Source organism: Citrus sinensis, chromosome 2 (genome assembly GCF_022201045.2).
Source record: "Citrus sinensis cultivar Valencia sweet orange chromosome 2, DVS_A1.0, whole genome shotgun sequence".
Classification (NCBI taxonomy): Eukaryota; Viridiplantae; Streptophyta; class Magnoliopsida; order Sapindales; family Rutaceae; genus Citrus; species Citrus sinensis.
In genome coordinates, this window is record NC_068557.1 from 896,275 (window position 1) to 921,575 (window position 25,301).

Below are 25,301 nucleotides of genomic sequence, written 5' to 3' on the forward strand. Positions count from 1 at the left end.
TCATCCACAATGTGAGTATTCACTTTTGTCTTAATTTTTGATGGCTTATTAATCTAGATATATCCTTGGTACTGAAGTTGGCCGATTCTTCATACACACTCGATCGTCACATCTTTTGATTAATCTAGATATATCCTTGGTACTGAAGGAGCATTACTCATTATTCTCTAGTTGCCATGAGTGTACAAATATTATCACGATTGATTGAAAAATATATTTGGCAATGAGTGAATGGAAAATGAGCAATCCTCCTGGAGCACAGCAAGACTTATCCATACTAACGTTGTTTATTTTATTATTCTTCCATTAGTAACTGATTGAACAGGAAATGGAAAAGGAATCTACACAAGCAATTGCAAATTAAGTGGAAATTAATTTTTTCATTCTTTGTGTGATTAAAATAGCATGTGCACCACAAATGAATTAAAAATAAATAAACTAACACAATCCAAAGTAATAAATCGATCACAATAGACATAGATTTTTTATATGGAAATCTCAAATTCGAAAAGACCATAGGACCCTAGTCTGATATAATCTTCTACTATATTAATAATGGGATTACATCATAATTTCTTCTCTAGATAACACTAGAGGCTAATATTTATCTCTAGATAACAATATCAATAATCTCAAAAATCTTGACTTACAGTAACACTTTAATAACTATCTCTTTGACAAATGAGTATCTCAAATAATAACTAACGAGAAGATAAAACAAAAATCAGGACTAATAGGAATGTAGAAAGCGATGCCAAAAATGTACCTCTAAATTTGAGAGTGTGGACTGGAGTGCAATGAATTCAAAACGGCTATGTTTTGAGTAAGTGATTTTATTCATGAAATCATGTGCAGCTCGCATGTCGTATACTTCACTTAACTTAAGAGAGAAACGGCGTTGTTTTCAGTCGTTTTGGGCAAAGCTTAAGTGAAGCACGTGAGACAGCATGTGAGGAAGGAACCATATTCGTTATTAAGCCGTTACACACGCGTCAAAAAGTTGTGCAGTCTGGGTTTCGATATCAGGGGATATAAAGGCTGGTTGTTGAGGGAAAAATGCATGGTTTTTGATAGAGCTTTCCAGAGGGGTTTAGAAAGTGAGAGAGTCTTCTTGTTCCTTGTAATCTCCTCTGTATAAGCTCTGTAACTGATACAACTCTGCAGCTCAGAGTTTTTAAATCTTCGAATTACACTTTTCGAGTAAGTGCTAACTCCAGCAAAAAGAAACAAAGCAGAATGGAAATTCGATGAGAAACAGAGATAGCAGGAGAGACTGAGAGCGAAGAAGAAATATTTGCCAATTCCTCGTTTCTTTACTGACATGTTTCTTTCTACATATATCTTTTACCCCCTCAACATTACACGCGTAACTAACCACCAATGTAATGATTTGCACAAATAGACAAAACAAAATAACAAAATCACAGCTGCAATGTTTCTCCCTCTTTTTGTTCCTTCTCGAATGTTCTTTAGGTAATGTAATCTTGAGGTATGTTGGTGCCCTGCGCATACCAGTTGGACCTTTTATGGGCTCCTCGACAAGCTGGGCTTCTTCCTCTGTTTCAAGTGCTGACTTGTCATTACTCTCGGGCCAAGTTGTATCGGTAACAGTCATCTTTATTAATTGTCTGCGTGTCACCTCAATTTTAGAATGCGTCACCTAGCTAACGTCAATAATGGAGAAAGGCAGTAGAAAAAGAAAAGCAATATTGTAAAAGTTTGATGCAGTCAATTAAAGGAGATAGCAAAAGAAAGATAAATAAGCAAATATTTTAATAAAATAGCTAAACCAGATAATTGAATAAATCAGTATGCGTATTAATTCTAGAATAGCAAGACATATACCTTTTTTTTTTTTTTTATCATGAATTAGTTGCTTTAGCGAGAAATTTTAATCAAAGTCAAAATTTTTATTGTGAAAATGCAGAGTACTTTCCAACCTGGAAAAATTGCAGAGTCCTTTCACCACCAATCTTGCACGATACCGCTCCACTTGGTCATTGTCATCACATTTGATCTTGTAGACCCATTTGTTACAAATGGCTTTTCTTTCGCGTGGTAGTGATACAAGTTCCCATGTCTTGTTCTTGTGTAGAGCCTCAATTTCTTCCTACGTTGCTGTCATCCACAAAGCAACATCTGACCTGTTTAAAGCTTCGTGGAAAGTTCATGGCTGTGGATGAAATATTTTATTTTTTTTTCTCACGCGGCGCGCCTTCTTTTCTTTTGTTTCTTCTTCTTCTTTTTTTCTGCCCTTTTCGATGGGGCGTTGACAGGAGTTGCTCCACTTTAGAGCTATCTTTATAACTACACGATCAAAATAATAATGTATTTTTTTTATTATTTTTCATTTCGATTATATGGCTGCGAAACTCCTGTAAAATAGCCACGGCCTTTTACTAATTTATCAAAATAAAGAGGCAGACAAATTTATAAATTGTCTTCGTGTCACCTCAATTTTAGAATGTGTCACCTAGCTAACGTCAATAATGGAGAAAGGCAGAAGAGAAAGAAAAGCAATAATGTAAAAGTTTGATGCAGTCAATTAAACGAAATAGCAAAAGAAAGATAAATAAGCAAATATTTTAATAAAATAGCTAAACCAGATAATTGAATAAATCAGTATGCGTATTAATTCTAGAATAGCAAGATATATACCTTAAAATTTTTTTATCATGAATTAGTTGCTTTAGCGAGAAATTTTAATCAAAGTCAAAATTTTTATTGTGAAATTGCAGAGTACTTTCCAACCTGGAAAAATTGCAGAGTCCTTTCACCACCAATCTTGCACGATACCGCTCCACTTGGTCATTGTCATCATGTTTGATCTTATAGACCCATTTGTTACAAATGACTTTTCTTCCACGTGGTAGTGATACAAGTTCCCATGTCTTATTCTTGTGTAGAGCCTCAATTTCTTCCTGCGTTGCTGTCATCCACAAAGCAACATCTGACCTGTTTAAAGTTTCGTGGAAAGTTCATGGTTGTGGGTGAAATTTTTTTTTTCTCACACGGCGTGCCTCCTTTTCTTTTTTTCTTCTGCCCTTTTCGATGGGGCGTTGACAGGAGTTGCTCCACTTTAGAGCTATCTTTATAACTACACGATCAAAATAATAATGTATTTTTTTATTATTTTTCATTTCGATTATAAGGCTACGAAACTCCTCTAAAATAGCCATGGCCTTTTACTAATTTATCGAAATAAAGAGACAGATCTGCGTGTCCCCTCAATTTTAGAATGCGTCACCTAGCTAACATCAATAATGGAGAAAGGCAGAAGAAAAAGAAAAGCAATAATGTAAAAGTTTGATGCAGTCAATTAAACGAAATAGCAAAAGAAAGATAAATAAGCAAATATTTTAATAAAATAGCTAAACCAGATAATTGAATAAATCAGCATGCGTATTAATTCTAGATTAGCAAGAGATATACCTTAAATTTTTTTTATCTTGAATTAGTTGCTTTAGCGAGAAATTTTAATCAAAGTCAAAATTTTTATTGTGAAATTGCAGAGTACTTTCCAACCTGGAAAAATTGTCTACGGTAAGCCCCAAGTCAAGTCAAGCAAAGTACATAATGATTAAAATTAGATAATTATATATATATATATAACAACGCTACGTACCATATCAAGTCTAAAATTTGATTAACCACGTTCCAAAGCAGATCTATCCATTTATTTTCAAAGAATCTAATAACCAAACTCGGTAAAGCTATTTAAAAAGAACCAACTGCGATCCAACTTGTTTTATTAAAGCAATCATAAAGTTTTCCGACGAAAGCACTTCCATCCTTCGATCCTATTTCCTTCTGGTATCAGAGCCAAGGGGAGGATAGTGTAATACAGTTTTGAGTTTTTGTGATTAAAGACTTGTGTTTTATTTAAATATTGTTTGTGTGGTGAATTTTTACTGGTAGTAAGTCCTGTCATAGGATAAGGATTTCCGCATAGGGCTGTAAAACCATACGTGTAGCCATTCAACCAAGACCTTAGATTGACCATAAGTTCTTTCTTTATGGATCCTCTGCTCTGTAGAGCATCGTCCTTTTCTAGCTCTTTTTCCGGGAAGACTAGTGATTCAAAGCATGTTGTGAGTTCAGAAGAATTCATTATTGAGAACTTTGATAAAGCAATTGATTGTTGGGAACTTCCAAAGATTTCCAAAGAAAAGATTTACAAAACAAAAAAGCTTGATTTTTTAAAAAATGATTATGTAATAAAGACTGAAGAACGTGACATAACTCTTTCTGAGCCATTTGAAACAATTCATTTGTTTTCAGAAAAGTCTTTAAAGAAATTAAAAGAAAAGAATTTTAATTATGTTCATATAGGACTCATTCAGGTTGGTATAAAACCCCTAACCAAAGAAGGTTTGGATACTTCTATCCTCGCTGTCCTTAGAGATGGTCGATTCATCTCTTTTGATGATTCTTTACTAAGTAGTATTGAATCGAGTCTCTGTAAAGGTCCAATTTCTTTTGATTGCTATCCAAATATAACAATTTCTCTTAAAGACAAAAATATTTTGAAAAGCATGATTTTACAAATCAAAACCCATAATTATAATATGATTAAAGGATCTGTTCCAGTAGCCTTAATTTTTAAAATTTCCTATAAGGCTATGGTTTCTGCGTTCAGTACGCAACATAAATTCCAGTCAAAAAGAGATGAGACTCTTCTCTTGTAGACTGATTTGTCTAGAGCCAACACTGTAATTCCTAAACCTATCCAATGGAAAGATGTCAATCTTCCAGAAGAATGGATTCTCGAAGGAGCTGCTCCACCAGCAATTCCAAAACAACTTGAGCCAAATACAGAGTTGCAAAATGTGACTCAATATTCTGATGGTAAAGTCAAACTATCTTTCAGAAGATCTAACTCAACCAGATTTTCTGATAAAGAGTCGTGCTCAAGCATTCCTTCCTTAGAAAGGAAATTTACAAAAATACCTTCAGTTATAAATCTTCCTTATCAACCCGTAAGGAGTCAACCGAGGTTTTCCACCTCAGATATTCCGAGTTCATCTATTCGTTCTGTTGACTATACCACAAATGTTCCTTATCCAATTTATACTAGTAGTCAACATGAACAAAAACAAGAAGAGAAGGAACCTTCTCCTCCAACTTCCCCTACTTTTTCTGCTATCACAGAAAATGTCATAAATGTTATTGAAAAGAATTTTGAGCTTGATAAAAATCTTCTTCATAATGATTTTTACTCTGACTTTAATAAAGAAAAAAGACTTTGGTTTTTTAAGAATTTTTTAAATCAAAGGAAAGAAATCCAACAAATCTATTATGAATTTGTTAATCTTCATCAAGTTTATATATTGTTTTTTGATTGGTTCGAAATATATTCTTCTGAGAACAACATTGAATATCCTTTTAAAGAGTCAAACCCTATTACTATTAGGAAGAAAATTCCTGAATGGAAACTTCTTGATAGCAATAGAATCATAGAGTCTGAACACCCACCTCTTCGGAGTGTAACCATTGATCATGGAGAACCTCCTGTCCAAATTAGAGCTTCACCTTACAAAATTCCAAAGCCAAATGATTCTGAAGCCAATTTAAGTAGTATTATCCAACAGAATAATTTCTGTAATACCAACTTAAATACAATCAGAAAGCAGTTGACTAGGATAGAAAACCAATTCCAAAAGTCAACCATTACTGTTTCTTCGATTCCACCAAAATCGGATTCTGACAAAAAACTTAAGGAACCTATTTTCAAACCTTTTCAGGTTTCGAAAACTAGCCAAAAGTTTGTTCAAGAGTCAAAATCAGATTTTGCTAAAGCCATTAGAGAATAACTAGATAGGATAGAAGCTGCTTCTTTCTCATCTAGCAAAGTTCAGATAGCCCCTGATACTCCTCAATCTAGCAAGATTGGAGTATTAGAACAAGACCAAATGTCTATAGCCTCTTCTGATATAGAAGCCTTCAAAGAAGAACCTTCTACTCCTAAAGCCAACAAAATTCATTGGGAATTAGCCCTTCCCACTGCCAAGACTCCACCGGATCTAGCAATAGATAATAGACCAAGTGAATTAAATCAATCCCGATACAATGCATCTTCAGTCTATGAGTGGAATATTGATGGTATGTCCGACTACAATATCCTAGGATTGTTGCAACAAATGACAATGGCAGCCAATGCCTATAAAACCCAAGCAGGAACTTCTGATCGTGCCATATCAGAAATCCTCATTGCCGGTTTTACTGGTCAACTAAAAGGTTGGTGGGATCATCTTCTCAATAATCAGCAACAATTAGACATTTTAAATTCCATTCAAGTCGATGAAAATAGAGCACCTATTCTTGATGAGTTCAACAATCCAATCAAGGATGCTGTTGCTACTCTAATTTTAATTATTTCCCTCCATTTCATTGGTGATCCTTCACACCTTCGAGATAAAAACGCTGAGTTACTACATAATTTAAGATGTAGGAAACTTAGTGAATTTCAAAGTTACAAAACCTCATTTTTTACCAGACTATTTCTAAGAGATGATGCAAATCATATAACTTGGAAAGAAAATTTTCTTGCTGGATTACCTACCCTTTTAGGTGAAAAGGTAAGAAATTCCATCAAAACCCTTTATGATAATCGTATTCCTTATGATGAGCTCACCTACGGTGAACTTGTCAGTTTTGTCAATAAAGAAGGTTTAAAGATTTGTCAAGATTTGAAATTACAGAAACGACTTAAGTGGGAGCTTAAGAAGTCTAAACAAGAATTAGGCGGTTTCTGTAAACAATTCAATTATGACCCCTTTAAAACTTCTATCTCCAAAGATTGTAATGGTGAGTGTTCTACTAAACCTCGCAGGAAACATTACAAATCTAAAAATTTTAGGAAACCCTTTCGTAATTTTAGAGAACTTCCTTATAAGAAACCTTCGAGACCTTATAAGAAACCCAAATTCTCTAAAAAAGAGTTTAAAGCCAAACCAAACACTCCTTTCAATTACAGAGAAGCTATATGTCACAAGTGTGGCATAAAAGGTCATACTGCAAAATATTGCAGAATGAACAAAAAACTTCATGAGCTTGACCTTGATGATGAGATCTTTTCTAAATTAGCCCCTCTTCTTATCGAGTCTTCTGATTCCGAGTCTTCTATGTCAGGAGACAATGATCCATATCAAGTTGATGAGCTATTTGACTCAGATGACTCTGCATCTAGCAGTAGCGAATCTGAATCTGATTCATTTTTAAAGAAAATCAATGTTTTGACTAAAGACCAAGAAACTTTTTTTGAACTTGTAAAGCATATTTCTTATCCGAATCTTCAAAAAGAATATCTTGATAAACTTCTAAAAACTTTGGATTTTAATAAAGCCGAAACTTTTAAAGTCCCAATTGTTAAAAAAAAATCTTATCATCTTACTCAGATTTTGGATAAAAAGAAAACAAAGAAGTCAACACCCACAATTCAAGATATTCAAAAAGAAATCAAAGACATTAAACTTGAAATAAAAGATTTAAAAGAAAAACAAAAAAGTGATTCTGAAACTATCCAACTCCTTTTACCAAAGCATTTACAGGATAGCTCAGATAATGAGTCAAATCCTAATGATGGTGATAATATTGACCATAATTTAGAAAACATTGAGTCTATACCAAATGATTTTCTATTTGCTTTAAAATAGATCACCATGAGAAAGTATTTGATTAAAATCACTTTGATTTTTTCTGATGATTTTGCAATTGACGCCATTGCCCTTTTTGACACTGGTGCCGATTTAAATTGCATAAGAGAGGACATTGTCCCCAAAAGATTTCATGAGAAAACAAAAGAAAGACTTTCTGCCGCCAACAATTCAAAGCTTAATGTAAATTCTAAAGTCGAAGCTTCAATTCATAACAATGGTTTTGAATTTAAAACTTCTTTTGTTCTTACAAATGACATACACCATGCTGTCATTTTAGGAACCCATTTTATAAACCTTATCACTCCTTATACTGTCAATTATGATAGTATATCTTTTAAAGCAAAAGTCAAAAGGTTTGTTTTCCCATTTATTGAAAAGCCAAAAACAAGAAATTTGAATATTGTTAAAGCATGTTCTGTCTATCAGAATCAAATCAACAATCTTCTCCGATCAAGACAAAGTGATTTAATGTTTTTACAAAAGGATTTAAGTTTAAAAAGAATAGAAAGCCAATTACAAAATGATTTCATCCAAAAGAAAATCTCTGATTTTAAAGATCTAATTGAGAAAGAAATTTGTGCCGATCTACCTTCAGCCTTTTGGAATAGGAAACAACATTTGGTAGATTTGTCTTACGAGAATTCTTTTGATGAAAAACATATACCTACTAAAGCTCGTCCAATCCAAATGAATATGGATTTGGAACAACATTGTAGAACTGAAATAAAAGACTTGGAGTCTAAAGGACTCATTGTAAAATCTAGATCCTCATGGTCTTGTGCCGCTTTTTATGTAAACAAAAATTCTGAAATTGAAAGAGGAGTACCAAGATTAGTCATAAATTATAAACCCCTTAATAAAGCATTAAAATGGATTAGGTACCCAATACCTAACAAAAAGGATTTGCTTCAAAAACTGCATTCTGCTTTCATATTTTCCAAATTTGACATGAAATCGGGTTTTTGGCAAATTCAAATTCATCCAAAAGACCGTTATAAAACTGCTTTTACTGTTCCTTTTGGACAGTATGAGTGGATTGTTATGCCATTTGGGTTGAAAAATGCGCCTTCAGAATTTCAAAGAATTATGAATGACATTTATAACCCTTATTCTGATTTTTGCATTGTTTATATCGATGATGTTTTGATTTTTTCTCAAACCATCGACCAACATTTTAAACATCTAAAGACCTTTTACCTTGCTACCAAAAAAGCTGGTTTAGCAATCTCTAAGTCTAAAGTCTCTTTGTTTCATACAAAGATCAGGTTCTTAGGTCACCATATTTCCAAAGGAACCATTACCCCTATTGAGCGTTCTCTTGCTTTTGCAGACAAGTTTCCTGATAAAATCCTTGATAAAACTCAATTACAAAGATTTCTAGGAAGTCTAAATTATGTTCTTGATTTCTGTCCAAATATCAATAGGATGTCCAAACCTTTGCATGATAGGTTAAAAAAGAATCTTGTTTCCTGGACCGATGAGCATACTAAAGTAGTTAGACTTATAAAGAATTCTGTAAAAAGCATCCCATGCTTATTTCTTGCAAATCCTGCTTTACCTAAAATTGTTAAAACTGATGCATCTGATTTAGGTTATGGAGGAATATTAAAGCAAAAAGATATTGATAAGGAACAGATAGTTCAATATGTTTCTGCACATTGGAATGAATGCCAAAAACATTATTCAACCATCAAAAAAGAAATTCTTTCCATTGTTTTATGCATTTCAAAATTCCAACATGATTTATTAAATAAAAAATTTCTACTTAGAATTGATTGCAAAGCTGCAAAACATGTTTTAGAAAAAGATGTTCAAAACATTGCATCAAAACAAATTTTTGCACGATGGCAAGCCATTTTAAGTGTTTTTGATTTTGATATTGAATTCATTAAAGGAGATACAAATTTTATTCCTGATTTTCTAACCAGAGAATTTTTGCAAAGCAGATAATGCCGCCGAAGAAAAAAGACAAAGGTAAAGCTATTCTCAAAGATACCGAACCTACAAAAACCTCCAAAGAACCTCAATCTACTCCCTCTAAAGAAAAATTACTTTCTTCAGCCATACCCATTAAATCCTGGATTGAATTGGTTGAAGAAAATCAAGGAACCCAGTACAAATCCATCTCCTCTGAACAACAAGTCAAAGAGTGGATGGAATCTATTACAAAGTCCCCTGAGCTTATGCTTGCCTTACAAGGCATCTCAAAATCTAAAGCCCTTTCTCAGATCCCTGAGGAAGAAAAACCAATTTCTAAAGAAATTACAAAGTCTTCTTCCCAAAGCCAAACTGTTGTTCTTTCTGGTGAAAGTTCATCTTCTCAGATTGTTCTTTCCCAGCCAACAGCTTCAAATAAAACTTCCGATTGGTATGATAAAACTCATTTTCAAAATGTTTTAACTATGGAAGATGAATTTTACCACACTGATCCTTTCCAAGCAATCTCAAAGTTTTTTCCTAAAGGCTGGTTTTTTAAACCATGGGATTTAACAAAACCCCAGCCTTATTATCAAAGCATTTTAGAAGCCACTGAGTCTGTAAAATTTAAACATTTCTTTCTCAGTGAAACCCATTCAGAGCCGGCCTACTCCACGGCCACTATTTTAAAAGTTTTAAGCCCAAACCAGTGGGGTGACCAACTCCACAAATTCAAAACATTCCCTCCAAGTTTTCAAATGCGTTTACCACACTGCCTGGCCTATTCCTATTGGGACTACCAGCAAGCTTGGTTCAACACATTTTTCTTACAAAACCCAAAAAGGTCCCATTCATGGTTATTTTTCTTCAATTCAAAAATAACCGTCCAAAGTCTTCCAAATTGGTTCCAACAGTGGTGGAATTTTTTTGGTCCAACACCACAAATCCTAACTCCAAATGCCACTCATTGTTTAAACCTTTTCAAAACCCATTATTCCCCATCAGATTCAGAGAAACGGTTTTCTCCATTCCTCTGTTTTTGTACTAATTTCTTCCTCCCATGGGTATGGATGTGGAATTTCAGATTTCATACTCATGAAAAACAACTCATCATACAAAGAACTTTCAAAGTCAAGTGGTGGTCAAAATTCGATGAACAAACCAAATTGACTGAATCCCTCATCAAAAATTGGCTTTGTTCAAAAGGCTTTCTACCACAAACCATTAAAGACTCCAAAGTCCAACAAACCTTCCTAACCCAAAAATCCAAAGCCCAATCTCTCCTGGCTAGTGCCAAAACTGAAGATGAATACTTCAAAGTCATGGAACAACTCCTTACCTCCAGATCAAAGTCTTCAGTAGCTGACACCTCTGAAGAAGAAGAAGAAGATGAAGAGCCATTTGATGAAGAACCATTCATTTCTCTTGGAGACGATAATGAAGATGACTGTTTCGGAATTTTCTCTCCAGTAAAGCATTGTAAATAATTATTTGATTATTTACTTTAAAAAAAAATATTCGGGTGGTCCCCTGGACACAAGTGAGAGCGCACATGTCTCTTCACCCGGGGTGTATTTTGTATTTTGTACAAAGCAACAGCACCGCTACAGTGCCAATTTCCAAAGTTTACTGTGCACTTAAAGTTCCGCTACAGTCTACAGTGCCAATTTCCAAAGTTTACTGTGCACTTAAAACTCCGCTACAGTGAACAGTTTAAAATGTTTCTATAAAAACCAAGAGGAAGACTTAGACTCCTCAGGTTTTTCATTTCTCTTCTTCTCTCCCTTCTCTCTAAAAACTTCTCCTCTCTTCTTCCTCTCTTCCGACTCTCTCTCTCTCTCTTCTTTCTCTCCTGAGACAAAAGAAGTTTTTTGTATTCAAGGAATTTTCCTATCATCGGTTAAGTTCCTTGTCTTCAGAATTTTTCTGGAATCTCTCTTGTAATCTCTTAAAGCTGCCAGATCAAAAGAAATAAATGTAAATATTTTTAAAGCAAGTTTAAATTTCTGAACTTTAAATTTCTGCAATTTATTTTAAAGCAATTTAATTTCATGCATGCATTGCAGACTGATCCGTATCAAATCTGCCATATAAATTGTACATTCCTCTGAGGCAAAGAGACCAGATCTCGATCCTCAGTTGTAAACCTTCTTTTCTCCCTCCATTCCTTCAGAGCACCATTTTCGGGAACCGGATCTGGTACTGTGTTTGTACCCAAGCCTTTAGATGTATGTGTTGCTAGGCTTGCTAAAGAAATTAATAAAGATTTGGTAAAATATTTAAAATCTGACAACCGCGTTTAAAGAATTTAATTATTATATGGTAAAGTAAAATTGATTTAGTATATCAGCTGGAATACTCGAGGATACGGGCTACTGGTCCAAAGCGCTATTAAAGATCTGCTCTAAAATAACTGAGCAGGAGCGATTCCTCAGATAACAACGCTACGTACCATATCAAGTCTAAAATTTGATTAACCACGTTCCAAAGCAGATCTATCCATTTATTTTCAAAGAATCTAATAACCAAACTCGGTAAAGCTATTTAAAAAGAACCAACTGCGATCCAACTTGTTTTATTAAAGCAATCATAAAGTTTTCCGACGAAAGCACTTTTATATATATATATATATATAAGTCGTCCACTTGGTCTTTATAAGGAATAAGTTATTTTGAATATTATTCATTTATTTTTTGGTTGAGGGCTTTTGTTTTTCAATTTTAAAAGTGGGTTGTTTGGGTATGTGAAGCACAAAGCCGATAGGCAGAAGCAGGAATGTGAGTCGTTCTTCTTGTTCTTCCTTTTTTTCCATTTAATATTGACGTTTCAAGATACATATTCTTATATTTTCCTTTAATCATTAATTCTGAAAATGAGTCAGCTCTGCAGATTATTTGCGGTTGTTAATTGTTTTTGATGCAGTTATCTAAATTATCTGAATAATTTCATTTATTTTAATTTGTTGCTGGTGCAGCGAGCAATATTTTATCAGAAGATGGATGTATCGGTTGATATGAAGAAGTTGGCCGATTCTTTGAGTGGGAAGTTGGAGACCCTGCCTCCCTTGTCTAAAGAGTGTTCCATCTACAGAGTTGCTGAGCCCAGGCGGCGTTTAAATCCGAGTCATTACACTCCGCAAATGGTTTCAATTGGCCCTTTTCATCATGGTAAGGAAGAGCTACAACCCATGGAAGAGCATAAACGAAGATACCTTAAATGCTTTCTTCAACGAACCGAGGTATGCATGACACGTTTTCTTACACATATAAAGGATAAGGAAGCAGAATTGCGCGATTGTTATGCTGAAACAATTCACAATCTCGGAAGCGATGAGTTTGTAACAATGGTTTTAGTGGATGCTCTCTTTCTCATTGAGTAACAATGGTTTTAGTGGATGCTCTCTTTCTCATAGTGTTCTTTCTGAGATATTACGAACCTCGTTTCAGAACCGATGATGATCGCATATTTGGAAAACCCGAATTGCATTGGAACATACGGCATGACCTGTGGCTGGTTGAAAATCAGCTTCCATTGTTCATTCTGATTGACTTGTTTAAGCTGGCCAAAACAGAAACCTGTGGTGATGGCTTCCTCAAGAATATGTCCTTCATGACAATTAGTTGCCCTCTGATCGGTGATTATATAGGTGTTCATCTACCAATACAGAAGAATTTATTAGAAATCCACTTTCCCAACGCTCAACATTTTCTTGATCTGATTGTACTGTCTTCAGCCATCTGACTCTCAGTCGCGAGCTGGAACTGAATTGAAAGATCCAAACATACCCAGTTTGAAGGAACTTCACCAAGCCGGAGTCAAGTTTAAACCAGCTGCTAAAGGGTCAACCCAAAATCTGCTTGACATCAATTTTAATCAAGGAATCCTGGAAATTCCATATCTAACGTTGTATGATGCCACGGAGCGTTTGTACAGAAATCTGATTGCCTTCGAGAGATTGCATGGCTACGCTGGATATTTTAATGACTTTATTATAATGATGGCTGACCTCGTCAAAACTCCAAAAGATGCAGAATTACTCATTCGAAACAAAATTTTTGGGCTAGGGAATACTGAAGCACTTGCAACTACTTTCCGCGAACTTGATAAAGATTGTGGAATGGATCATTTTCATTTCCAATATTCTGGAATTGTTGCTGATCTACAAGACTATTCCAAACTCCGATGGCACATGTGGAAGGCAACCTTGAAGCAAAATTATTTCAACACTCCATGGGCATCTCTCTCCGTAATTGCAGCAGTTATTCTCCTTCTACTCACAGCCACACAAACCGTTTCTTCTCTAATTGCTTTGTAGATTTATTTCTAATGTTTTTCAAAATTTGTACTGCCGGTGCTTCTGTCTAGCTCAACCACACAGATTGTAAATGAAATAAGAGCAATTGATTTCTGCCCTTAATGTTTTTCAAGTACGTAATGATAAAAACTTGATAATTTAGTAGCTTATTGGAATAAATTAATTGAGAAACAAACATTGTACATTTGTAAGCATATATTGTCCACTTGTCGCTTGACTTTTCTAAATTGTGTCGCCTAGCTAACATCAGTAATGGACGATGGCCTGGCAGAGAGAAAAGAAAAGCAATAATGTAATAATGTATCACTGCGATTCTGTGAAAGATCTTAATAAGTGAATAACCAGTATTATTATCGACTATTGATTCTAGTTTTAGCAAGAGATATGCCTCATATCCTTTATTCATCATTACCTATAAGAGAATCTGCTCAACTTAGCGCTAAAAATGTAAGCCCAGGAATTCTTGAATTAGGGAACTATGTAATATAAATGGAGAAACCAAACCACCACTTGAGAAATTGTCAACATTCAAGGGGCTAGATGTTATTAGTCCATTTATTACAGAGCATCTCACGCCATAACAAACCCTGAGTGGGGTTTGGGGGTTGAAAATTAACCATGGATTAGAACAAGGGTTAAAAGAACAAGTGGTTAAAAACGGACAACCACAAAACCCAGATCTTCTACGTTCGTGTTTTTCCTCTCCCATTTCAGGGACCGAAAATTTGATCTTTTTGTCAAAAACCCAACCCTAACAACTTCTGGAAAGCACTTTTCGTCTCAAAATCACTTTTTTTTTCTCTCCTCCTTCAAGCGTTTAATTACACTTGATAAAGAATGCGCTATCGATTATCTTCATTTCCAATATTCTGGTATTGTTGCTAATCGACAAGCCTGTTCTCCAAATCACCATGGCGCAAGTGGAAGGCAACCTTGAAGCAAAATTATTTCAACACTCCGTGGGCATCTATCTCCGTCATTGCAGCAGTTGTTCTCCTTCTACTTACATTCACACAAACAGTTTGTTCTTCTCATTGCATTGTCAATCAATTTATTTCTGCATTTCACAGCTTGGATATTGTCTGTGCTTCTCTTTAGCTCACCTCAACCACAGAATGAAAAACAAATAAGAGCAATTGATTTCTGTACTTAGTGTTGCTGTTTTCACTCACCTTTCCAAAAGGTCAAGCACATAATCAATGAAACAAACATTGTACACATATATTGTCTACTTGTCACCTCAATTTTAAATTGTCACCTAGCTAACATTGTTAAAAATATACCAGAGCAGTTGATTTCTGTACTTACTGCTGTTGTTTTCACTCACCTTTCCAATTCCATAATAATAAAAATTTGATGATTTTACTAATCGGGTCGGATTATGTTGTAATTACTCTACTTTAGAGCATGCCTTTATAACTATACAATCAAAATAATAACTTATTTTTATTATTTTTTATTTCAATTGTATAGCTACGAAACTCCTTTAAAATAGCCGTAGCCTTTTACTAATTTATCGAAATAAAGAGACAGACCAATTTATTAATTGTCTATGTGTCATCTCAATTTTAGAATGCGTCACGGAGCTAACGTCGAAAATGGAGATTAGCAAGAGATATACCTTAAATTTTTCATAATGAATTAGTTGCTTTAGGTGAGAAATTTTGATCGAAGTTAAAATTGTTATTGTGAAATTACAGATTAATTTCCTACCAAGAAAAAATTGTCTGCGGTGAGCGTAAGTCAAGTGAAGCACATAATGATAAAAGTAGAAATTTTTTTAAAGTGTGGAAAAATTCAAAAAAATAATTTTAAAATTTAATTTTATAATACTATTAAACTCTACAAATTTTTCTGGATTCTAACATTCTAGACTAAGAAAACTACTAATGATGCGAGTTAATAAGCTATAGCACAAAACCAGAAAATAAAGTGATTACATTAAAGGAAATTAAACCGTATACATGGGTCCCTGAAAGAAAAAGCGAAAGCGCTTGTCGGCCAGGCAAAGACTTGGATCTCTTAACACCATAAGTCAAGCACATAATGACAAAAATTATATATATAAAGACTCAAAGTCGTCCACTTGGTCTTTATAAGGAATAAATTATTTTTTTTTATTTTTTTTTTTTGGGTGAGGATTTTGGTTTATTAATTAAAGTTGGGTTGTTTGGGCATGTGAAGCAAGAAGGCCACAGGCAGAAGCAGGAATGTGAGTTTTTCTGCTTTTTTTTTTTTTTCAAATATTGATGTTTCTAGATACAGATTCTTATATGTACCTTTAATCATTAATTCTGGAAATGAGTTAGCTGTGCAGATTGTTTTCGGTTATTAATTGTTTCTAATGCTGTCATCTAAATATACTGATAATTTCATTTATTTTAATTTGTTGCTTCTGCAGTGAGCAATTAACAGAAGATGGATGACTGTGAGGATGTATCGATTGATATGGAGAAGTTAGCGCATACTTTGAGTGAGAAGTTGGAAACCCTGCATCACTGGTCTAAAGATTGTTCCATCTATAGAGTTGCTGAGCCCAAGCGGTGTTTAAATCCAAGACATTTTACTCCACAAATGGTTTCAATTGGCCCTTTTCATCATGGTAAGGAAGAGCTAAAACCCATGGAAGAGCATAAACAAAGGTACCTAAAATATTTTCTTCAACGGACTAAGGTGAGCATGGCAAGTTTCCTTGGATTTATAAAGGCAAAGGAAACAAAACTGCGCAATTGTTATGCAGCAACCATTTGTAATCTTGGAAGTGATGAGTTCGTAGCGATGGTTTTAGTGGATGCTGTCTTTCTTATTGAGTTTTTTCTGAGATATTATAAAAGTAATTTAAGAACTGATGATGATCGCATTTTCAAAAAACCCAAATATTTGGAAATACAGGATGACTTTTTGCTGGTAGAAAATCAGCTTCCATTATTCATTCTCATTGACTTGTTTGATCTAGCCAAAACAGCAACCTATGAAGATGTCTTTTACGAGAATATTTCCTTTGTCAAAATTACATGTTTTTGGTTCAGGGATCAATTACTTGGATTTCTTCCACTGGATGAGAATTCGCTAGAAATCCACTTTTCCAAAGCTGAGCATTTTCTTGATCTGATTATACTCTGTCTTCAGCCATCCCAGTCACGTGCTCAAATTATATTGAAAGATCAAAGCATACCCAGTATGAAGGAACTTCACCAAGCCGGAGTCAAGTTTAAACCAGCTGCCGGGTCAACCAAAAACCTACTTGACATCAATTTTAATCAAGGAATTCTGGAAATTTCATTTTTCAAGGTGTATGATGACACGGAGCGTGCGTACAGAAATCTTCTAGCCTTCGAGCGTATGCATGGCTACAAGGGATATTTTAATGATTACATTATAATGATGGCTTGTCTCATCAGCTGTCCGAAAGATGCAGAATTACTCGTTCAAAATGAAGTTATTAGGCTAGGGAATACTGAAACCGTTCCAACTGTTTTTGGAAAACTTGATCGCGACTGTACGTTATATAGTAGTCGTTTCCAATATTCTGGCGTTGTCACTGATTTACAGGCCTATCGCAAATTACCATGGCACAAATGGAAGGCAGCCTTGAAGCAAAATTATTTCAACACTCCATGGGCGTCTATCTCTGTAATTGCAGCTGTTATTCTCCTCCTACTCACAGCCACGCAAACAGTTTCTTCTCTAATTGCATTGTAGATTTATTAATTTCTACTGTTTGTGATCAATTTTTGTGTTTTTAAGGAGCATTTCATTTGTATTGCTTGCTAGTGCCTCTGTTTTGTTTAGCTCTCCCACGGAATGTATAAAAAATAAGAGCAGTTGATTTCTATAGTTACTGTTGCTGTTTTCACTCGCCTTTCCAACAAGTCAAGCAGCTATATATTGTCCACTTGTCACCTCAATTTTTAAATTGTCACCTAGCTGACATCGGTAATGGAGGATGGCATGGCAGATAAAAAAGAAAGGCAATAGTGTGATAATGTAGCAATTCGATTCTATGAAAAGGTTTTAATATTTGAATAACCAGTATTAGTATTGATTCTACAATTCGTAATAATTAATTAGTTGCTTTATGGAGACATTTTATAATCACGTTAGAACTTTTACTGTGAAATGAGAGAGTAATTTGTCTACAGTAAGCCCCAAGTCAAGTCAAGCACATAATGATATAACATAAAAGCAAGATAAGTCGAGCAATCGTAAAGCATGGGTCCTGGAAAGTTGAAAGAAAAAGCAAGAGCGTTTTGTGGCCCAGCACAGAGTGATGAAAATTTGATTATTCACTCTCCGATCGGACGGATAAAGACCAGCCAGCTGGGTTGGTTTGGCTATTCCTTTCTGTTGAAAAGGACCCTACATTAAGGGATTTGAAGTGACTTCGATGCAAAGCAGTTGTGCGGGGCAATAAAATTCAATACATGATCTCTGCCAAGTAAAAGACACGATTGCAGGGAAGCGCTATGCTTCATAAAATATTTAGGGGGTGTCAAATGGTGTAGAGGTAAATCTCTTTGGGTTAAAGTTGAAAACGAGTATTTAATTATTGGGGTAAAATGTTAAACTTTTAAAGTTGTAAGAGCTAAACAGAAAAATAAATATTTTAAAATCTGAAATTGTAAATTTACATAATTATATTTAATCATTGTTTTTGGACATACAACAGCAGGGCAGGGCCTCTGTTTTCCATGGGACAGCTTCCCCATGGATGAAAGTATCGATGATAATACTTAACACATGTTTATGCTTTCACCTTTTTTTCATTGAGAAGCCGAAACGAATCTGCTTTAAGTTTTAAATTAATTAACTTGAGATGAGGTTCAAGAATATTACACGGTTTTTTCCTCAGGAATTTATGGTAGTAATTCATTTTAGGCTATGCTAAATTGCTCATTGCAGTAAATTCGTTGTAAGACTTTACTTTAATACTATTATTGGATCCTTATTATTATGCTTAAGCTTTTGAAACTATGTTATTTCTGTAACAAGAATTCAAAGTTGAATTTATTGGCTTGCTTTTGAATTCTCTTGTCTCACGGCTCATCTACTTGCTCTGAATTTAGTACGTTAGGGGACCCATTAATTGTTTAATTAATACTTATTGACTCTCAAGTTAAATTTTTGTGTCAACCGATTTCTCTAAGACTCTAGCAACCAATATAATCTTTGTTCTTATTACATGAGAACCAATAAAGAAAGATAACACTTACTGACTTTATTGAAAGAGATTCCATAAATGACAAGAGAATTGTTATGCTCTGAAGGAAGGAATTAATGTACAATATCAATTTATTCGAACTACTCCTATATATATATGGACTATATGGACCAATTTATTACGAGGACCTGGTCGATCTTATATGTTATTGTGTTTCATATCCACAATTAATACTGGCTACAAAGAAAAGCAATGTGAGTATTCATTTTAGTCTTCATTTTTGATGCGTTAAGTTTCTGATTTATATGCACTTGATTGTCATACCTTTTTATTAATCAGGAGACACATCATTCTTCTCGCTCAACCGAGGACTTTTATTAAAATGCTGGCCATGGATGACAGGGAGGACGAGCATGTACCCGTCGAAATAGAGAAGCTAGCCGATTCTTCATCCACAGTTAATACAGGGGATACAGAAAAAGCAATGTGAGTATTCACTTTTGTCTCAGTTTTTGACGTGTTAAGTAGCTGATTAATCTATGCACACTCGATCGTCATATCTTTTTATAAATCTGGATGGATATATCTCTGGTACTCAAGGAGCATTGTTTCTTATTGTTCTCTAGTTGTCAGGTGTGTATAAATATTATCACGATTAATTGAAAAATATACTAGACAAAGAGTGATTGCAAAAGGAGCAATGCTTCTGAAACACACCAAGAATTTTCCATACTAATGTCATTTATTTCATTATTCTTCCATTAGCAACTGATTGAATATATATGGATGACAGGGCGCATGAGGACGAGAACGAGCATGTGCCGATTGATATGAAGAAGTTAGCCGATTCTTTGAGTGGGAAGTTGGAGACCCTGCCTCCCTTGTCTGGAAAGTGTTCCATCTACAGAATGGTTTCAATTGGCCCTTTCCATCATGGTAAGGAAGAGCTAAAAGCCATGGAAGAGCATAAACAAAGGTACCTAAAATGCTTTCTTCAAAGAACAAAGGTATCCATGGCACGTTTCCTTGCATTTATAAAGGAGAGGGAAGCAGAATTGCTCAGTTGTTATGCAGAAACCATTCATAATCTTCAAAGTGATGATTTCGTAAAAATGGTTTTAGTGGATGCTGTGTTTCTCATTGAGTTCTTTCTGAGAGTTTATAAACCTGATTGCAGAACTGATGATGATCCCATATTCGGAAGATCATTTTTGTATGCTGATGTGAGGCATGAGATTTTGCTGCTAGAAAATCAGCTTCCATTGTTCATTCCCAACGACTTGTTTAATCTAGCCAAAACAACAACGTTTGAAACAAACTTGTATGATAAATTTCCTTCATGACAATTACCTGTTTTTGGTTCAGGGATGATATTGTTGGATATCTTCCAATACAGGAGAATTTGCTAGAAATCAACTTTTCGAAAGCCAAACATTTTGTCGATCTGCTTATACTCTGTCTTCAGCCATCCCAGTCGCGTGCAGTTATTGCGTTGAAAGATCTAAACATTCCCAGCGTAAAGAAGCTTGACCAAGCTGGAATTAAGTTTAAACGAGGGTCGAGCAAGGATCTACTCGACATCAAATTTAATGAGGGAATTCTAGAAATTCCATTTTTAAGGGTGGATGAGACCACAGAGCGTTTGTACAGAAATGTTCTGGCTTTCGAGAATATGCATTGCTACACTGGCTATTTTAATGACTATATTTTAATGATGAATTATCTTGTCAGCACGCCAAAAGACGCGGAATTACTCCTTCAGAACGAAATTATCGGGCTAGGGGACACTGAAGCAGTTCCAACTGTATTTCGCAACCTTGGTAAAGATTGTGCGATATATTACTTTCATTTCCAATATTCTGCTGTTCTTGCCAATCTACAGGCCTATTGCAAATCGCACAAGTTGAAGGCAACCTTCAAGCAAAATTATTTAACCTTGAAGCAAAATTATTGCAACACTCTATGGGCGTCTATCTCTGTTATTGCAGCTGTTATTCTTCTTCTACTCACATTCATACAAACAGTTTGTTCGCTCATCGCATTGTAGATTCACTTTTACAGTTTATTATGTATTATTTTCTTTGAAGGAATTCACTTGTATTACCCGTGAGTGTTTCTGTTTAGCTCGACCACTTTTGCTGTTTTCACAATAAGTCCAGCACATAACGGTAAAAATTTGACGATTCAATTAATATTGAAGAAAGACTCAAGTTCTCCACTCGCCCAATCGTCCACTTGTTAATAAAAAATATCTAGAGTTATACATATCTAGGGAGGGGTGGTATATGGAAGATGTGGCTAAGAAATATAATAGATATATATATATATATATATATATAGGCAGTTAGATTTTGGTGAAAAGGAAAATGCCCTAGAATTATACATATACATCGGTTTTTTTATGACGCGGCAGTTTTCTGATTAATATTGATACTTATTAACCAGAAAACTACTGGCATCGGTTTTATTATGACGCGGCCAAATGCACTGCTCCTACATTGAACCGATCATAAGTAATAAGAAAATTTTTATTTCATTTTCTAAAATTTATAAATTGATTATCAAATTAGTTGTGTAAAGCTATTCCTTTTCTACTTTTCTAATCTACCAAAAATAATTTTAAAAAATACTAAAATTAATATTTATCTTTCAAAATCAAAATTTTGAGCTTAAAAAACAATCCCAAATTAAAGAGCTATATGACAAACCACATTTTAGTGAAATTTTGAATTTCAAAAAAGTAATTGAAGAAAATGGTTTTGTTGCAAGTGTCATATTGTTACAACTGACATAAACAGTTTCTAATATTTAAAAAATAATAGTTTTTTTCTTTAATTTCTCGAACTTTTATGTTTATTTATGATTATGCATCTCCACACATTAGTGTCGCACTAGAACTTTTAGCGTGGAAATTGGAAAACATCATCCGTACTCCCAAGTCCCACCCTCCAATGTGATGTATATGTGTCACGTCTTCGTGTATATATGGGTTGGCCCCTCTTCAAGTTCAAGTATTCTTAAATTCTTTTCATTAGTTTCTTAGACAACTTTTAATTCTAAGTACAAAGTAAAGATAAAAAAGTTAAAGATTCTCCACACTACATCCTTCATCATTTACTTGTTCAGCCCACTAAATAATCTAAGATAAGAATCCGATACCTTGTCTATCCCACTTGACATTGAGAATCAGCTTCACTTTAATGGGAACAACTTTGACATATTCGATCCCCATTATCAAAAGGTCTCATGCATATTTAAATCTAAAATTTCCCTTTTTAAAAGAAATAGAAATACCCCAAAAAGAAAACGCATAGCGCAAGCGTCTTCGAATATATATATTTTAAAGGGGTCTTAGAATATTTGATTGAAGGTCCGTAGTCCATACGCGCTAATTAATAAGAAAATGGAAAAAGAAAATGCGCGTTGAGAAAGAAAAATGAAAAAGAAAAGAGCACTGATAGATGCCTCGGGTCAAACCCCAGGTCAAAAGCCCCGAAGTTTTAATAAAATGACGCCGTTTTGTTAATTTTTTGGGTCGTTTCAATTTTTCTTAAAACAACATCGTTTTGCTTGAGCATTCCAGCTCTGTGTCAAACTCATCTTTCTCTTGTAATAAAGAAACAGAAAAAACTCATCTTTCTCTTTCGATTTTTTACTTCACCACAGAACCCTACTACATAACCCCAACTGCAAAACCCCTCAAGCTGTTATCTTCCTTCTGCAGAACCCATCTTTCTCTTTCAGTCTTGTTATGCCAAAACACTAAGAAGAAATATCATGTACCTGCAGAATTGAATAAATAATTGAACAAGGGAGGCTGTCAGATTTAGTTAAAGCGTGATGTCCAAAGTGACAGTTCCACATATGGCAAACCTTCCCAAAGGATTGCCAGTTCCATCCCAGTATAATTTGAAAACAATGATTACGTAGTTGAAAACAGATTTAGTTTTTATATAATATGTTGAGTCGAAAATTGCAATTTATTACTTACAATTACTAATCTCTGTCATTGGTGGCAGTGGTGATCGTAGTGGCAGTGGTTGGCTGTCGGTGGTGGCTGTCCCAGTGGCTGCGTACGCATGGATTCTGGATGGTGGATTGAGGACTTTGAATGGCTGTGCTGCACTTAATCGATAAAGGAAAGGGCTTGGCAATTATCGGATAGAGAAGATACGCTTGGCAGAGTTGATGGTCCTGTGATCGTTGTCAGTCCTTTGTACATCTCACTTGAAATATGAACATAATTGCTCATAAGTCGGTTCCTGAGAATATGTCAAAGAACGTCCGCGCATTGCGTCTGTGGCAGTAGGAAACGCGACAGCTTCAAAATTATTGTAAAGAAGCGGCACCGATCGAGGAACAAAATAGAAACTCCAGTAGAAAGGATGTTGTAAAGCTTCCGCAGCATTCGGCCTCATGTAGGGATTCCAGGAACAGAGCCACGAAATCAAGCTGATGGCATCACTGCTAGCAGATTCACACCACCCATCTGCGGAAGTTTCCAATTGAGATTGCTCGCGAGTTGAATTCCAAGAGGCCAAGAGTCCTTAGTGGGGCTTCCAATCAGTTGGCAGATTTTGTAAATCTGATCAGCTGAGCTTTTCCCCGGAAAGAGAATCCCGAAACTCAACATCTCGAACATAATAGCACCCATCGCCCACTTATCAACTTCAGGTCCATAAATCTCGGAAAAAAGCAACACCTCAGGACCTCGATACCAGCGAGTTGTGACATAATCAGTGCACGGCAGATTGGAATCAATTTCCTTCACCATTCCAAGATCCCCTATCTTGATCACACCTTTCGAAACAAGCAAGTTGGAAGGCTTTAGGTCACGGTGAAAATAACCCTGTCGGTGCCTGTAATGGAGACCTTGAAACACTTGGAAACACAAGTTTCTGACGTCATCTTAAGAGAAATTTTTACCCTCTCTTTCTTTCATAAGTTTTAGAAGATAAGATTGCAGAAAACGAAATGCTGTCTGATTTTAGCACTGTTTGTATCATCTTGGCAAACAAGGAAATAGCATCATTTCCTCGGCTGTTATCTGCAAGCCCAGAAATCATGATTGTCCAAGACTGCAAATTCTTCTCACGCATTAAATTGAAAACTTTGAAAGCTTTCTCAACATGCCCACACTTGGAATACATCTCAACCAGGGCGGTTCCTATAGCAACATCCAGCTCCAAACCATTAACGACAGCGTATGAATGAATGGATTCTCCTGCCCTGACATTGATCAGACCGGTACAAGCAGAAACCAAGCTTACCAAGGTGACAGAGTTTGGATTTTCATTTGCTAGCTTCATTCGATGGAACACCTTCAATGTGTAATAAAGGAAACGATGCAAAAAATGTAATACCAGGATATACGGTAATAAAGAAAACGAATGCATAATAACAACTTCACATGAAAATAAGCACCGCACCTAGACAAACTCATTAACTAATGAACTTCATGCAGCAATTATTTGGCTTTTATTCACATTAACGGTTTTTTATTATATTTTATTTTTTTTCTAAATCCACGACAAGTAACAATAACACATATAAACAATTAAAATCAAATCACTGAAGAAACATACCAAGCAACAAAACCCGCAATCATAGAACTCCAAGAAACCACATCTCACTCAGGCATTTCATCGAACAGTGCTTTCGCAAAATCAATTTCCTTACAGGCAGCATACATCCTCAGGAGGGTATTCCCAATATACTTATCCGAATGCAAACCCACTTTAAAAATCAACGAATGCACGGACCCACCAACTCCAATCAACAGACACTGATCAGAAGCTTTTACAACAAAAGGGTACGTTAAATTATCAGGTCTAAGCCCTGTTTTTAGCATTTCATCGAACAGTTTGATTGATTCAATCGAACAAGAGGTTTTTGCGTACGCTCTTATAAGGGTATTGTAAGCAAAAAGTGGTGGCATGACGTTATTGAATAAGGATCTCGTAAAGTGGAGTGAGATTGGAAGTGAAGTGAGAATGAAGCGTGAGATTATGTACGTGTTGTGATCGAGTGATGTTTTGAGGAATAGAGCGGGGAGTTGATGATGGTGGTGGGCGGTTTTTGACAGTTGGATCAGGGTTTCAATTTGGCGGGAAATCATGACCGTAAATTAAAGCTATTCTAAATTGAAAGGTGAGCTTGAGACCAGTGTTGGGTTTATAAATGTATAATGAAAATCCCTCAGTTGTGTAATATCATACGGTTGTGGTCATGCATAAATAAACATAAAAGT

General features: G+C 35.1%; 2 protein-coding genes and 1 pseudogene across 3 annotated transcripts; 2 read left to right on the forward strand and 1 right to left on the reverse strand.

The window, feature by feature from the left end:
- Positions 1-12,336: 12,336 nt before the first annotated feature.
- LOC102620791 (putative UPF0481 protein At3g02645) lies at positions 12,337-17,731 on the forward strand. Of its 2 annotated transcripts, none has more exons than XM_052434588.1 (2): positions 12,337-12,352; positions 16,292-17,731. In XM_052434588.1, the coding sequence occupies exon 2, from the start codon at positions 16,309-16,311 to the stop codon at positions 17,590-17,592; it is 1,284 nt and encodes a 427-aa protein (XP_052290548.1). In that variant the 5' UTR covers positions 12,337-12,352; positions 16,292-16,308; the 3' UTR covers positions 17,593-17,731. The 2 variants fall into 2 exon arrangements, with proteins under 2 accessions (XP_052290548.1, XP_006492693.2); XM_006492630.4 differs by lacking the exon at positions 12,337-12,352 and adding an exon at positions 15,927-16,102.
- Positions 17,732-19,157: 1,426 nt separating this feature from the next.
- LOC112496093 (uncharacterized) lies at positions 19,158-21,161 on the forward strand. The gene is made up of 4 exons (XM_052434589.1): positions 19,158-19,305; positions 19,391-19,537; positions 19,845-20,027; positions 20,417-21,161. Coding segments are annotated over exons 1-4 (1,014 nt in total). The 5' UTR covers positions 19,158-19,303; the 3' UTR covers positions 21,099-21,161.
- Positions 21,162-22,509: 1,348 nt separating this feature from the next.
- LOC102620614 (cyclin-dependent kinase F-4-like) lies at positions 22,510-24,989 on the reverse strand (annotated as a pseudogene).
- Between the last annotated feature and the right edge of the window lie 312 nt (positions 24,990-25,301).

What these genes read in the sequence shown, in the direction of transcription:
- LOC102620791 (XM_052434588.1), top strand. Translation starts at nt 16,309, where the DNA reads ATGGATGACTGTGAGGATGTATCGATTGATATGGAGAAGTTAGCGCAT.
- LOC112496093 (XM_052434589.1), top strand. An exon ending in GGGGATACAGAAAAAGCAAT is followed by an intron (nt 19,538 to 19,844) that starts GTGAGTATTCAC and finishes TATGGATGACAG; the next exon opens with GGCGCATGAGGACGAGAACG. An exon ending in ATGGAAGAGCATAAACAAAG is followed by an intron (nt 20,028 to 20,416) that starts GTACCTAAAATG and finishes TTTTTGGTTCAG; the next exon opens with GGATGATATTGTTGGATATC.